The 13,770-nt window shown below is 42.3% G+C and overlaps 1 protein-coding gene across 3 annotated transcripts in view; it reads left to right on the forward strand.

Moving 5' to 3' along the window:
* Positions 1-13,770, forward strand: part of SMARCA4 (SWI/SNF related BAF chromatin remodeling complex subunit ATPase 4) — a 115,308-nt gene that overhangs the window by 61,663 nt on the left and 39,875 nt on the right. For all 3 annotated transcript variants that reach the window (XM_077470282.1, XM_077470284.1, XM_077470283.1), the window contains exons 13-20: positions 1,472-1,529; positions 3,419-3,537; positions 4,118-4,274; positions 7,089-7,252; positions 8,802-8,868; positions 8,950-9,060; positions 9,146-9,388; positions 13,472-13,585. In XM_077470282.1, coding sequence (XP_077326408.1) covers positions 1,472-1,529; positions 3,419-3,537; positions 4,118-4,274; positions 7,089-7,252; positions 8,802-8,868; positions 8,950-9,060; positions 9,146-9,388; positions 13,472-13,585 — 1,033 coding nt within the window. The remainder of the gene's footprint in view (positions 1-1,471; positions 1,530-3,418; positions 3,538-4,117; positions 4,275-7,088; positions 7,253-8,801; positions 8,869-8,949; positions 9,061-9,145; positions 9,389-13,471; positions 13,586-13,770) is intronic.

Consider the following 13,770-nt stretch of genomic DNA (forward strand, 5'->3'; position numbering starts at 1 on the left):
AAATACATGGTACAAGTATGATAAGCTGTCGAATCCACCTATGGCACAAGGCCAGCGGACCGAATGGCCATTTCATGTGACCCTCACACTCAGGGCTTTTTTTCAGCCGGAACGTGGTGGAACTTTATTCCTCCTGCTCTTGCCCCCCTCTGCTCCCCATTCACCACTGTCACTTGTAAACACAAAAACCGTGTTTACAAGGACAGCGTTCCTCTCGGTGGTTTGTGGCTTGCAGATGGGCATGGCAGGGACAGAAGCCTGGGCGGAGGGCGTTTCTGGGCGGAGGTCGCTTCTGAAATTGAGCGGCTATAGTGACTAGTAGCGAAGTGAGTGCCTGAAGGGAAAGTTCCACTTTTATGCTGTTCATAAGTGCAAAACTACCACTTTTCTAATGTAAATCTTAAGAAGTTGCCCACCAAGGAACAATTTGTGGACCTCTGTTAATGGCTTTAAACTGAGGACATGGCTGGCAACCGTGCAGGTTCCTAAATTAGTGAACGCAAAATGCATGTATTTTCAATGGCTTTACAAATCAGTGAAGGTCACAGATCACCACTTGATGTACCCTGGTAGTCCAAGCAGTTACTCATAGTAATGCCTGGAATGATTGTAATAAGTAAGGTTTTTATATTGCTCAAACCTTTAAAATGAAGTAGAAGACTGTGGGGTTGATTTACTAAAGGTACAAGTGCACTTGAAAGTGCAGTCGATGTAGATCATGGGGGAAGCTCTGCTGATTTTATCATCCAATCGCGTACAAGCAAAAATGCTCTTTAATTTCCTTGCACGTCTCCCTCTTGTAGTGCAAAGTGGATTTGCCTTTAGTAAATAACCCCCTGTGATTTGTTTTAAGTTACCCGTCCACTTGTATACAAGAAGAACTGTTGCAAGGGGTTCATAGTAAATATAAAGCTTGTAATGTCAAAAAGAAACCTGTTTTAACTCCTTCCTTTTGGTATATTGGATTTCTGGCTCTTATCAGAGTCTGCATTATTGGAGAGGCGGTCCAGGTTATACGGTTCTAGCTTGGTGATGCTTAGGATCATGGTAAATACAGCTTGTTAAGAGGAGATGCTGTGTAACATTTCCAGAGAATGCTGAAGGGAATTGGCAAATACACTGATCAGCCATAATATTTTGAGCACTGACAGGTAAAGTGAATAACATTATGTTGTGACAATCGCACCTGAAAGCGGGTGGGGATATATTAGGCAGCCATGTTGTCTCTGAAGTTGATGTGTTGAAAGCAGACAAAATAGGCGAGTGTAAGGATTTGCATGACTTTGGCAAGGGCCAAATTGGTGGTGTAATTTGGTTTCTGGGCTGCGTGGCCTGCCTCCAGGTGATGTGACAATGTACAGACCATAGCTGCAGTGCTCATCTTCTAAAGCTGAAGAACTCTGCTTAGACTCTGAAATCTGAAATTTGAAATCGCCTTGAAATCTAATACTTTTTAAATTATCTTCAACAGTTACGAAGTTGCTCCAAGATCAGACAGCGAGGAGAGCGGGTCCGAAGAGGAAGAGGAGGTGAGATAAACGTAAACATGAATTGCAAACCCATGGAGAACCTAAATACCAGGATAACAATTTGTTGGCAATAGTTAAAATTTCTGCCAATACATATCAATAAATGACAATTGAGTGGCAGGTGCATAGTACCCACCAACAGGATGGGGTATATAGCAATACATATACAGGACAGTAAGTAAAAACCACCTGGCCAAATTGACAAAGACAAAGAGTAGGAGAAATAATACCCAATACTATCCTGCAATACAAACTCTGTACGATGGAAGACCAAAATCTATAGAACCAAATAATATATTGAAATCTTCATAAACTGGGTAGATTGCCAACCAACAAGCTTATCCAATACTATCACTCCCAGAGGATTAAGAATAGCTGAAGTCTCTCTCAGGCCCCCATCTCTGAGCCTAACTTACAAGGGTCCTAGGTGTCTGTCCGTCCAGTCTCCATGTCCTCTATCCTTAAGTCAAGCCTTCCCAGTATATTCCCCCCCCCCCCCCCCCCCTTCTGCTATTTTTCTACACGTTCCTTCCATTCGCTATCATTGAGGAATCTCTGATCAGTCCAAACAGCACAGTCGTATCTTTCTCAAGAAAATGGATGAAATTAAAGTCCACTTTAAGGTGGTGACTCCCAATATATCCAATTCAATTTTACGATTTTCAGTCACGGCGTCTCTTGCAAGTATACATTTGTTTAGGCCGGCCATTCATGGAATGAAATTTCGACCAGTTCAGCTGAATTTCAATCCATGTATGGGCAGGCTGATTGTACCCAAGTCAATCCATTGGCTATAGCCGCTAGCAGTAATCATTGTGGTGTTCTGACCACCGCTAGCAGTAATCATTGTGTTCTGCTGACTGAGAAGTCTCCTCCCACCCCCTTCTGGCAGACTACAATGGCTCTGCTGGAGGCTGACGGTGTTGGGGTAATTGAGCGACTTTCTTTCCTTCCACTCGTGGTGGAAGGAAAGAAAATTGATTAATCTATGGCTTACCTAAGTCTGCCACCACCTTGGACATTTGGACATCAGCACACCAAAGCCATATGGCAACATGGAAACTCATTCAGCAGCCCTAAAGACAAAACGGCAATCTTGATTACAATGTATAACATTTGGCATTAGCATACTAATTAAAGCAAAATAAAAAATTTATTATAATTATTTCTTTCAACAAACATGAGATAACCTTGTAAATGCAAACTATGGCCATATCTCATTAGAATTCCATATAACTAGTAATTTTCCTTGAGGATTTACATACATTCCCTGCAAATATATATTTTATTGGGCAATGTCATTTCTTACAAAGCCATTTATTATTATTATTATTATTATTATTATATATTTTTTTTACATGAATGTTTTGCTGCTACTATTTGCATCAGAGTGACCGTATTTCAGGTGAACTTGATTGGACCTTCATCTAAGCCAGTGGTCTCCAAACTGCAGTCTGTTGCGACACTATTTTTTGGGAACCGTTCCCCTCTCTGTCTAGGCAGATCGGTGTTAACTGACAGCAGAGTCCATTTATACCCGACCGCTCACAGAAACTGAGCGGGCTGTGTCCTTGTCCGCTCTGCAGAAACTGAGTGGACACAGACTTGTAATCCACCCGCTCTGATTAGCAGAGAGATTTCCTGCTGATCTAAACAAAGCCAGCCCCATTTGAAAAGGGCCTACAACGCACCCATGTGGGCTTTAGATTCCCCTGCAGCACAATGGCCTTTGTCTTATCCTGCACAAAATGAAGAGTTGGTCTTCCAAGTCTTGGTTGCTTTATTGACTGAAGAATCCAGATGGTGCTTATTATACATTCATGGATTCGTCGCTAGTACTGAGTGGTCACAATAGCTTCATCCTATCCATGATCTGTCTTTATACTTAGGAAGAGGAGGAGGACCAGTCTTCAGCCCCTGTCACCACTCAGCCTGCGGTGGAAGAGAAGAAAATCACTGATCCGGACAGCGACGAGGTTTCGGAATCATGCGCTCGGGAGATTATCGAGTGAGTGCTCTACCCAAGAACCAAAATAAAATTCAGTAATTAGCCATTGATCAGGTCTTCTTGTGTATACTTGCCTACACTCTCCTGTGGTGGTCTGAGAAAATATGTTCTGTTTAGTGCTTTGGAGTTTTGCTTTTCTGTATAGCAACTTCTGGAGCGCATGTGTATAGCAGATATGTCTAGAAGACATAAGTAGCCCATTCTGAAGGAAACTTATCCTTTACTCTTCAAAGAAACCTGTTGTGAGGGGGAAAATAATGGGGGGCTTCTTGGTTATACTCCTTCTCTCTTTTTTTTTTTTTTTTTTTTTTTCTTTGAAAGCTTTGCGTCACCGAGAAGAAGCTTTTAAAGCTTCTCTGGCTTTCCCCATAGGTGTACTTGTTCTGGGTCAATGATTGAGTATTGAAGTAACCGAGAACCTACTAATGTCTAGGCTTGAAGGTACAGACAAGCCAGTTAGGTCCTCCATTCTTATCCAGCCCTGTGGTTTGAGACTGCCCCTGTTACTGCTTTGGAATTTCATATTTACAAATGCTTGTAAGACTCTCATGCCGTGGAATGATTCTCTTCCTACCCCTAGGAGCGCCCGTCAGGATGTGGATGACGAGTACAGCGTCTGTCATGCTGCCCCTGAAGGACCGCAGTTACAGTCATACTATGCGGTTGCCCATGCGGTTAGTGAGAAGGTAGAGAAGCAGTCCAGCCTTTTGGTGAATGGCGTTCTCAAACAGTACCAGGTAAGGCTTAGGGGGAAATGTATAGCTCTCTGAGCCACTACAGTTCTACATTTACATACAGTACATGTTCTTTAATTGACAGGGGCGTTTATCAGATCATCATACTTCTTCTTTTTGTAACGTTTAAAAAATTAATAGCCTTTTCTCTTAAAAGATTTTCCAGCTTTAAAGCCGGCCACACACGGTTTGAATTGCGGCTGGTTCACAGAGATTCAAACCGATAATGGACAGGCTAAATATACCAAGTTGATCGATTTGATATAACTTGGGTAGAACCAGTCTGCCGGTTTCTGTTGCGATTATTGCTAGCAGCTGCTATAGCCGCTAACAGTAATCACGGTCATCTCCTGGTGGGGACAGCTACTTTTGCCTACCCCCCGCTGGAAGAAGACAATTGCTCGGCAGGAGGGATTCTCCTGTCAACTAGGGCTGCAACTAACGATTATTTTCATAATCGATTAGTTGACCGATTATTGTTTCGATTAATCGGTTAATAGATTCTTGAATTCAGCGAATGTACAGAGATTTTTCACATGAATGTTCTTGTCTGAAAATTGCTGTGTGTGGCCAGCATAAGGCTCGGTACACACCTATGCAGTTTGCTTTTGATCAATTTATGCAGTGCTTTTTGCTGTGCATGTTGATTTTTACACACATGATTTGGCTGCGATTTGCATTTGCTTTTTTTTTTTTTTCAACTTTGGCCAATTTGTTGGGATGATTTAAAAAAACACAAATTGCTGCAAAAACGCACTACATGCATTTCTGCAGCTTCTCCATTGAAGTATATTGAACCAAACAAGCACCGTTTTGCGTTGAAAAAGGTCCTGGACCCTTTCCAGCAACTGAAAAAAGAAAAGATTTGAACGTTAAATGAACTGCAGTGCGTTTCTGCAAAAAACATAAAAAAAACACATGGATGGGAAACATATATTTAAGATGTTTAGTAACATAATGTGGTTAAAAAAAAAAATAAAATTAACATTAACATAGTACAACCAAAAAAAAAGCAAATCGCTACTGTAAGGGGTTAATTTTTTTACTGTGCAATAGTGCAAGTAATATTTACAGTAGCGATTATTTGCTTTTTTTTTTTTTTTTTTTTTTTTTTTTGTACTATAAAGGGCTTATTTTAGTTTTTTTTTTAACCCCATTTATGTTACTGGCCCATTAATCGATTATGAAAATAGTAATCGATTAATTTCATAATCGATTAGTTGTCGATTAATCGATTTTTTTTTTTCGGCCCTACTGTCAACCCTGTCTGTGTTGATGGGGGAATCATGCAAATTTTCTTTCCTGCAACTCATGGTTGCAAGAAAGACAATTTGCACCATGTATGGCTGCCTAATTCAAGCTCATAACCTATTTGACTGGACGACCATACTGCCATCTAGAAAGGTTTAAGACAAGGGTGTCCAACCATTTACCCTAAGCCACATTGGAGGAAGGAAGAGGAATTGTTTTGGGCTGCACATAAAATACAATAACAGTAAGGATAGCTGATGAGCAGAAAGTTAACAATCACTGATAAAGTATCTATCTAAGAGAATAATAAGACTTCTATTTTCTTTTTGTATTTTTTTTTTTTTATTATAAAAGTAAGGGAGGGCAACATACAGCCAGATGGCTGTATCTCAAGGGGTGCTGAGGTGGGCTGTAACCTGCCAGACACCCCCCCCATTTCAGTTATGCCCCCTCTGCCCAAAACCTCCCCCTCTGTCGAGGTTGTGGGCAAGGTGAGTGCAACTGGAATCTGGGGAGGGACGCAGCCCACCTCAGCACCCCGCATTTGCTTTCATGGTGGTAGTGGGAATCTCTGTATTCACTGCTGCCGGTGCGATTACAGAACAAACGGCCATGCCTGCACCTGGATTCTCAATGCCAGCCACTGCGGCAGCTTGCACGCCAACCTCGGTGTCTCTCCATTCATGTTTGTGCCTAGCTGGTTTCTTCTGGCTGCTGTGCATACTATGCTTTCATCCTCCAGACATGTTGAACCCCCTTGGGCCGCCCTGCGCGTTGGACACCCCTGGTTTAAGCACTGTGCTTTCCATACTCCACTCCTTCACTCTCCTCAGGGAAACTAAATTGCATGTTATACACCTCAAATTCGCGCAGCTCCTGGCATTCCACGCCTGTGTGGGGTCTATAGAAGGGCATTGTTCTTTGGGTTTGGACTAAGAAATCCTTTTTTGGAAAACACCTTTTATCCCTGTCCCTTTTTAAACTGCTCTGAACGCCTGGGGCAGGAAGGATTGACAGTGGTCACGTGATTGGAAGCTGGTCCCGCTGGCTGTCGATCTTTAATTCAGACTTGGAAGAATGGTCTGACAGCTCAGTCTTTGTCCTGGGAGCATGCACCAAGCACGCTCTCGGCAAATAAACATCGGCCACCCAATGGCTGCATATTTTGCTGTAGCACATGTGTTACACGATCGTAAAGGGGTTAAAGGGCTTTTGTAGATTGGTAAACACAGCATGCTTTCAGGTTTAGCAAGACATTTTCCAAGGATATTTTGATTAACATTGCTGATCATTCTACACATAAATGATCTATGGGGAGTTGCACTGGAGTGTGCAAAATCTGGTGCAGCTCTGTATAGAAACCAGTTGGCTTCCAGATTTTTTGTCAAAGCTTAATAATTGAACAAGCTGAAGTTAGAAGCTGACTACCATGCACAGCTGTACCAATTTGATTGCTTCAGTTTTAGTAAATCTCCCCCTGTGTATTAGTCTTTCAGGAGCAAAACTGTAATAATATAACATTTGTATCACTGTTTTCTTCTCACACTATGCACTTACTATTGTCAGATCAAAGGCCTGGAGTGGCTCGTATCACTCTATAATAATAATCTGAATGGGATCTTGGCTGATGAGATGGGTCTAGGAAAGACTATACAGACGATTGCTCTGATCACATACCTCATGGAACACAAGCGCATCAACGGGCCGTTCCTCATCATAGTCCCACTGTCGTAAGTATCGATATACAGCTTTCCTGAAGTGAAAGCCCTTCTGTTGGCTTTAGAACAGAGAACCCTCTCCATTCCACTCGAGATGGACTTCATCCCACATGATAGAAGATTGCTTCTTTTCCACATAAAAATGTGTTGTGTTTTTCAAAATCTTGTAGTACTGACTTGGGGTTTATTTACTAAAGCTAGAAAGTGCAAAATCAGTCTCACTTCTGCATAAAAAAAAAAAAAAATCAACTTCCAGGTTTTATTGCAAAAGCTTAAAGTTGTTGTAAACCCTTACAACACACTTTGACCTACAGGTAAGCCTAGATTAAGGCTTACCTGTAGGTCCAAGCAATATCTCCTAAACCTATACGGTTTAGGAGATATTTGCCCAAAGACAGGCACCGCTGCCTACGGCGCATGCGCCGTAGACAGCGGCGTGCAGGCGCACTGAGCGTGGCATCGTCAATGACGAAGATGCCACGTGTCGGCTCCTGTGCTCATGCGCGGGAGTGACGTCATCGCAGGTTCGCCAAATGACAGCGGCGGAGCTGCGAGACCCCACTGAGAAGATGGATGCGCCGGACTACAGGGGTCAGCGGTGACTTCGCTGGCTCCTTTGTCAAGTAAGTGACACATAATGGACTACTATGCGATGCATAGTAGTCCATTATGCTTTATCTTTGCAGGAAATGAAAGAGAAAGTAAACCCATTAGGGTTTACTTCCTCTTTAAAGGGGTTGTAAAGTCTCGGGGTTTTTCACCTTAATGGATTCCATGCATTAAGGTGAAAAACCATCTGCTGCTGCAGCTGCCCCCCTTTTACTTATTTGAAACCAATAGTTCCAGTGACTAGCATGAGCCCAGAAGCTCCAGCCGCTGTCTCAGGTCCTCATTAGATAAATTGATAGCAGCAAAAGCCATTGGCTCCCACTGCTGTCAAACAAATCCAGTGACATGGTTGCTGGGGCTGAGTCCTGCTGTTTGTGTCATCGGACACAGCAGCAGGACTCGGGAGCGCACCTCCATAGAAATTGACTCTCCGTGGGGGCACTCGTGGAAGAGGAGGAGCCAGGAGTGCCACCGGGCACCCCAGAAAAGGAGGATCGGGGTCGCTCTGTGCAAAACCCTTGCACAGAGCAGGTAAGTATAACGTTTATTTAAAAACAAAAAAAACACCAAACCTTTATAATCCCTTTAATTAAACAAGGCTGCAGCTATACTAGAGGAAATGAGTCAGTGGATATGTTACGGGTTTGGTTAAAGACGGAAGACACACTAACAAATACAGTGAGGGCCTGGGACCAAATTTTGCTAGAAGCTAGCAGAGATCACTGCTGTTTTTCCTATACAAATTAATTCTATCATACCAAAACTGACTGCAAGGGCCACCCAACATGAACCAACAGGGATTATGTGGTCTTTAGCAGCAGGTTGGTTATCAGGAGCCTAAAGTATTCTTCCCTTACGAGTATTCCCACACATTGCACCCAAACATTCTAAGATGAGCTGAAGGCCTGTACTGTCTGCTCCAATTTTAATCCTTTACAACTTTCCATTTCAGGACACTATCTAACTGGGTTTATGAGTTTGACAAATGGGGACCATCTGTGGTAAAAGTATCATACAAGGTAGGTTATTAAAATTTATAGCGTACAAAATAATTTTGCACCCACAATGCAGTGCTCTGTAATCTATACTATCTTCTCTAGGGATCCCCTGCTGCTCGCCGTGCGTTCGTTTCTATACTCCGCAGTGGAAAATTTAATGTTCTGCTTACTACATATGAATATATCATCAAAGACAAGCACATCCTGGCCAAGGTAAGAGCAAATTTTCATTACTAGATCTGAAAAGATCTATGACTTTGCACGTGGCTGATTCTCAACGTTGGGTTCTGCCTTCTAGATCCGTTGGAAGTATATGATTGTAGATGAAGGTCATCGCATGAAGAACCATCACTGCAAGCTAACACAAGTCCTTAATACTCACTATGTGGCCCCTCGCCGCGTGCTTCTCACTGGTACCCCTCTACAGAACAAGCTCCCCGAGCTGTGGGCTCTTCTGAACTTCCTACTGCCAACTATCTTCAAGAGCTGTACCACGTTTGAGCAGTGGTTCAATGCTCCCTTTGCAATGACTGGAGAGAAGGTATGCCAACACTGTATAAGTAACTGGGCCTGACATATGGAAAAGTTGGAGACAGATTGTTACAGGAAAGCAATCTTGCATCTATGCCTGCAGAAACATAATATCTGTAGCCTTGCTGGGGAGATGCACCCTCCCTATTCTTGTGATCATCGTTCTGGGAAGAGAATGTGATAAAAAATCCAACATTTTACCAAGACATGAAAAGAGGCACCTGCTCTGATAACTGTCAGAGGGGATTTTCCTAAATATTCTATCCAAAACAAAATAGTTTTTGGATTTTAGATATAATGTGAATCTTGACTCTGGTTTCTTTGAAGCGAATCAGATATTGATGAATAAGGACTTTGTAGAGATGTACAGTAGATTTGGTTGTTGGCATAAAAATGGTATTGAAAGCCATGGCAGGCAATCGGCTGACCCATGGAGGAGGTATAGATTGGCAATAGGAGAGGTCCAAGAACAGAACCTTTAGGAACCCTGACGGAGAAAGGAAGAAGTAGAATTTAAGTGACACTTAGGTGTTTACTAAAGGCAACTCCACTTTGCACTTCCAGTGGACTTGAAAGTGTAGTCTCTAGAGATCCATGGGAAACATGCAAAAAAAAAAAAAAACAGCATTTTAGCCTGCACATGATTGAATGATATAATCAGCAGAGCTTCCCCTCATTTCAGATCTTCCCCTCAGATTTACAGAGACTGCACTTCCAAGTGCACTTGTAGTGCAGAGTGGATTTGCCTGTAGTAAATCAACCCCTTAGTGTACCTTCCTTACTTGGAAAAGTGCATTGATATAATTTTATGTTGTTTTAATGTCCTCCATCTTGAGGATCAGCAATGTCTGCTGATCACGGGTGTCCGTGTGCTTACATACTGGCTTTGTTTGGATCACTTGAACCATAGCTCCCAACTGTCTCTGGTTTCGAGGGACCGTCCCTGATTTGGAACAAAGTACCTCTGTCCTTCTGTCCCTAACCCCCCCCCCCCCCATTTGTCCCTCATTTTGGTCTGATCTGTAATGTTGTATATAAAATGCACTTTTTATCTTTCAAAAAGTGTTTCCCAGTGCTAAACCTTTCATCTGATTTCTAAATTGTATTTGTAAATTTTAAAAGCCAATATAAAGGAATAGTAGTGGTTAAAAAAAAAAAAAAAAAAAGTCCTTTGTGGATTTAATTAACCTTTTTTTTGGTTAATTCTCTTTTAGGGGTGTGGCAGGGGGCGTGTCCTTATGCCTACATACATTTGCTAGTAGGTGTCCCTCATTCCCATCTCAGAATGTTGGGAGGTATGCTTGAACTGTCACTGTGATGTCAAAGTCTAATTTAACAAGCTGAAGTTAAAAGATGATCGGCTACCATGCACAACTGCACCAGATTCTCAGTGCTCCAGTTTTAGTAAATCTACCCCTGTATGTCTGCATCCTTTCTTAGTTTATGTCTAAAGTGTCGCTGATGAGGCTGTGTTTAAAACAAAAAAAGTAATTCCAGAAGCTGTAAGAAAAAGAACAGGTCCTGAACTCTCAACGATGAGTGAGAAAACCGAAAATCAGGGGTTAAGCCACCTAAAGTTCTGTCCTTGCTGTCCATTTCATTTTCTTGTACACCCAACATATTCTACTCCAGTAGATGACGCTATAACCCACATGTATATAATTATGTCTGAAGGTTCTCATTTATCCAGGTTGTGGTATATCTTTTTTAAATCAGATAATTTTTATTTCTAATTCTATCAAACAGCTGACAGATTGAATTTTGATCCTCATAGTTCTCTGCTCTAACCAACCAACTGACAGTGCGCTGGCAGTGTTTAGTACCGCAAGAATCTGATTCTTACCCACAACCACCCCTATACTGTCATGTGACTGTAGCCTAGCTCTAACCTGCCTATGCTGTTCTAGTAATTGGTTAATTAGCCTTTGTATGACAGCTGGACAACTATTTTGACTTTTTGCTGTGAACTAGTGTATCTGAGTGCCCCACCTCATAAATGTGCTTTTTTATTTTGAATCTGTCAAAAGGGCAGCTGATTTGCAGCCTAGCTGGTATCCTAGATCCTTGCTTCATTCATGTTTAACCAACTAGCACCTTTGTTTCATTGATACTTAGAGCAGATTTTAAAGTGTTATTAAAATCAGGACCCGGCATTCACTATATCTGGTATCGCACAGAACATGGAAATCAATTATTTTCTCTCATCAGCAGTTAGAGCAGTCTCGTGTCTTCTATTAGTGCCTGAATAAAGATTATAGGAGGAGTTTTCATACTGCACTGGCTGTCTTATCAGGATGCAGGGCCCCTCACTCTCTGTCTGGAGAGTGCTGATTGGCCCTGGGCTGATCGCATGCACTCTCCCAAGAAAAAAAGAAACGAGCAATACACACCAAACTGAGCATGACTCCAGTAACTCTTATCCGGACCTGTTTTGGAGACCACGCTAGACAGGGAGGATCTATGCATACAGGATCAAACAGCCTTTTTACACAATGCATAGGATTAACCCCTTAGGTTCCACAGTGAGTATAACAAGTATGCTGTAGTGCAGGGGTTTCAAACTGGTGGCCCTCCAGCTGTTGCGAAACTACAAGTCCCACGAGGCATTGCAAGGCTGACAGTTACAGGCATGACTCCCACAGGCAGAGACATGATGGAACTTGTAGTTTAGCAACAGCTGGAGGGCCCGTCAGTTTGAGACCCCTGCTTTAGTGCCTATACAGACTGATTTACTGTTGTGGGTTTAGTAACACTTTAAGGTCATAGCTTTGCCCTCTCTTTGGAGACGCCCTCTCTTTGGAGACACCCTATCTGTGGCGATCGTGACATCACCACCCTGTCTCTCCATCAGAGAACGCTTTTCACTCATTGAAGGCCCTTTTGGCCGTGGACACGGGTCAACATGGGGGCTCCCTGATGTGTATAGGGAAGTGCAGCCACAGACCAAAAAAACTGCGATGCTCTGTGTTCATTGCACTGGGTCCTTTTTGTAGAGTGTTCTTTTTGCATTAAGTGATGATGATCCACGGTGTGCTGGCAAATATGTGTTTCATGGCAAGTCCAGTCTCCAGCTGGTAGTTGCTACAGCAGCTGCTACTGATGAGCCTATGTCCGGGAATGTGTGTGATGGGAATATGGACCATACCGCACACGCCTGATGAAGGGGTCCTGCGTGGCTTTCAAGTATTGCACTTGGTGCTTTTTGAGCGACATCTGATAATCCATCCGTGTGCTGGCAAATAGGTGCATTGCCCTGTGTGTTCTGACACCTTTCTATCGAAACCATCATCAACTGCGGTTTAAGCTACAGTGGCTCTTTTGTTGGATCAGGTTACACAGGCCAGCCTTCGCTCACCACATGCCTCACTGAGCCTTGGCCGCCCAAGATCCTGTCCTCAATTGTCTGGTTTTCATTCCTTGGACCATTTTTGGTTGGCCGTGACCGCTGCAGAGCATTGCACAAGAGCTGCAGTTTTGGAGATGCTCTGACCCAGTCATTTTGTCATACAATTTGAACAAAGTTGTGCAAATCCTTATGCTTGCCCTTTTTTCCCTTTTTTTTTTTTTTTTATTTATTTATTTATTTATTTTTCTGCTTTCAACATATAGCAGCTGTACGTCTGTGTCACTTTAAAATGACTCCTGAGGCCCCTTCATTAGCTGCCCATTTATTTTTGTGTATCAAGTGTCTTACTCCTGTAGATGGTACTATAACCCACTTGTATATGGGTGATCTTCACTTTACAGCTATGTCTCTTAGAGAAGACTTTTCATTTACAAACTTTTTTTCCAAGTACAGAGTAAGTGATAAAGCCATAAGACTTTGGGAACAGTATAGAAAAAAATGCATAATAAGGATAAAGCACAAAAAAAGTGTCATGAAACCAAAACATAGTTTGTAGGGAATCTACCAGACATAAATACTATACATCAAGTCAAAATAGAATAGAGCAAATGTGCATAAGAGCATACGGTAAGTACAAAAGCTCTATTTTATGGTCAGACCTCAGCTGTGTGCTGTCATTGCTGGTTTTAATCGAAATCATGAATAATTATCTTCTTAACATCAATTTTTTTTTTCTCTTTAATTTAGGTGGATTTAAATGAAGAAGAAACTATTCTAATTATTCGTCGTCTCCATAAAGTTCTCCGCCCTTTCTTGCTTCGAAGGCTTAAGAAAGAAGTGGAAGCTCAGCTGCCAGAAAAGGTAAGATGTTTATAAATTGAGAAACTCACAGCTGAGACCTAAATAGTTCATGTGAGCAACATAAATCTATATAAACCCTATATAGATACATACGTACGTATGTGTGTATGTTCCAAGGATAGAAATGGCACTCTGAAGTAAATGCCCGGGTGCTTAGGCACTCACGGGTCTTGCAGATGAGGAAG

Source organism: Lithobates pipiens, unplaced genomic scaffold (assembly GCF_037356315.1).
Source record: "Lithobates pipiens isolate NorthernLeopardFrog02 unplaced genomic scaffold, aLitPip1_a1.2 Scaffold_8, whole genome shotgun sequence".
Classification (NCBI taxonomy): domain Eukaryota; kingdom Metazoa; phylum Chordata; class Amphibia; order Anura; family Ranidae; genus Lithobates; species Lithobates pipiens.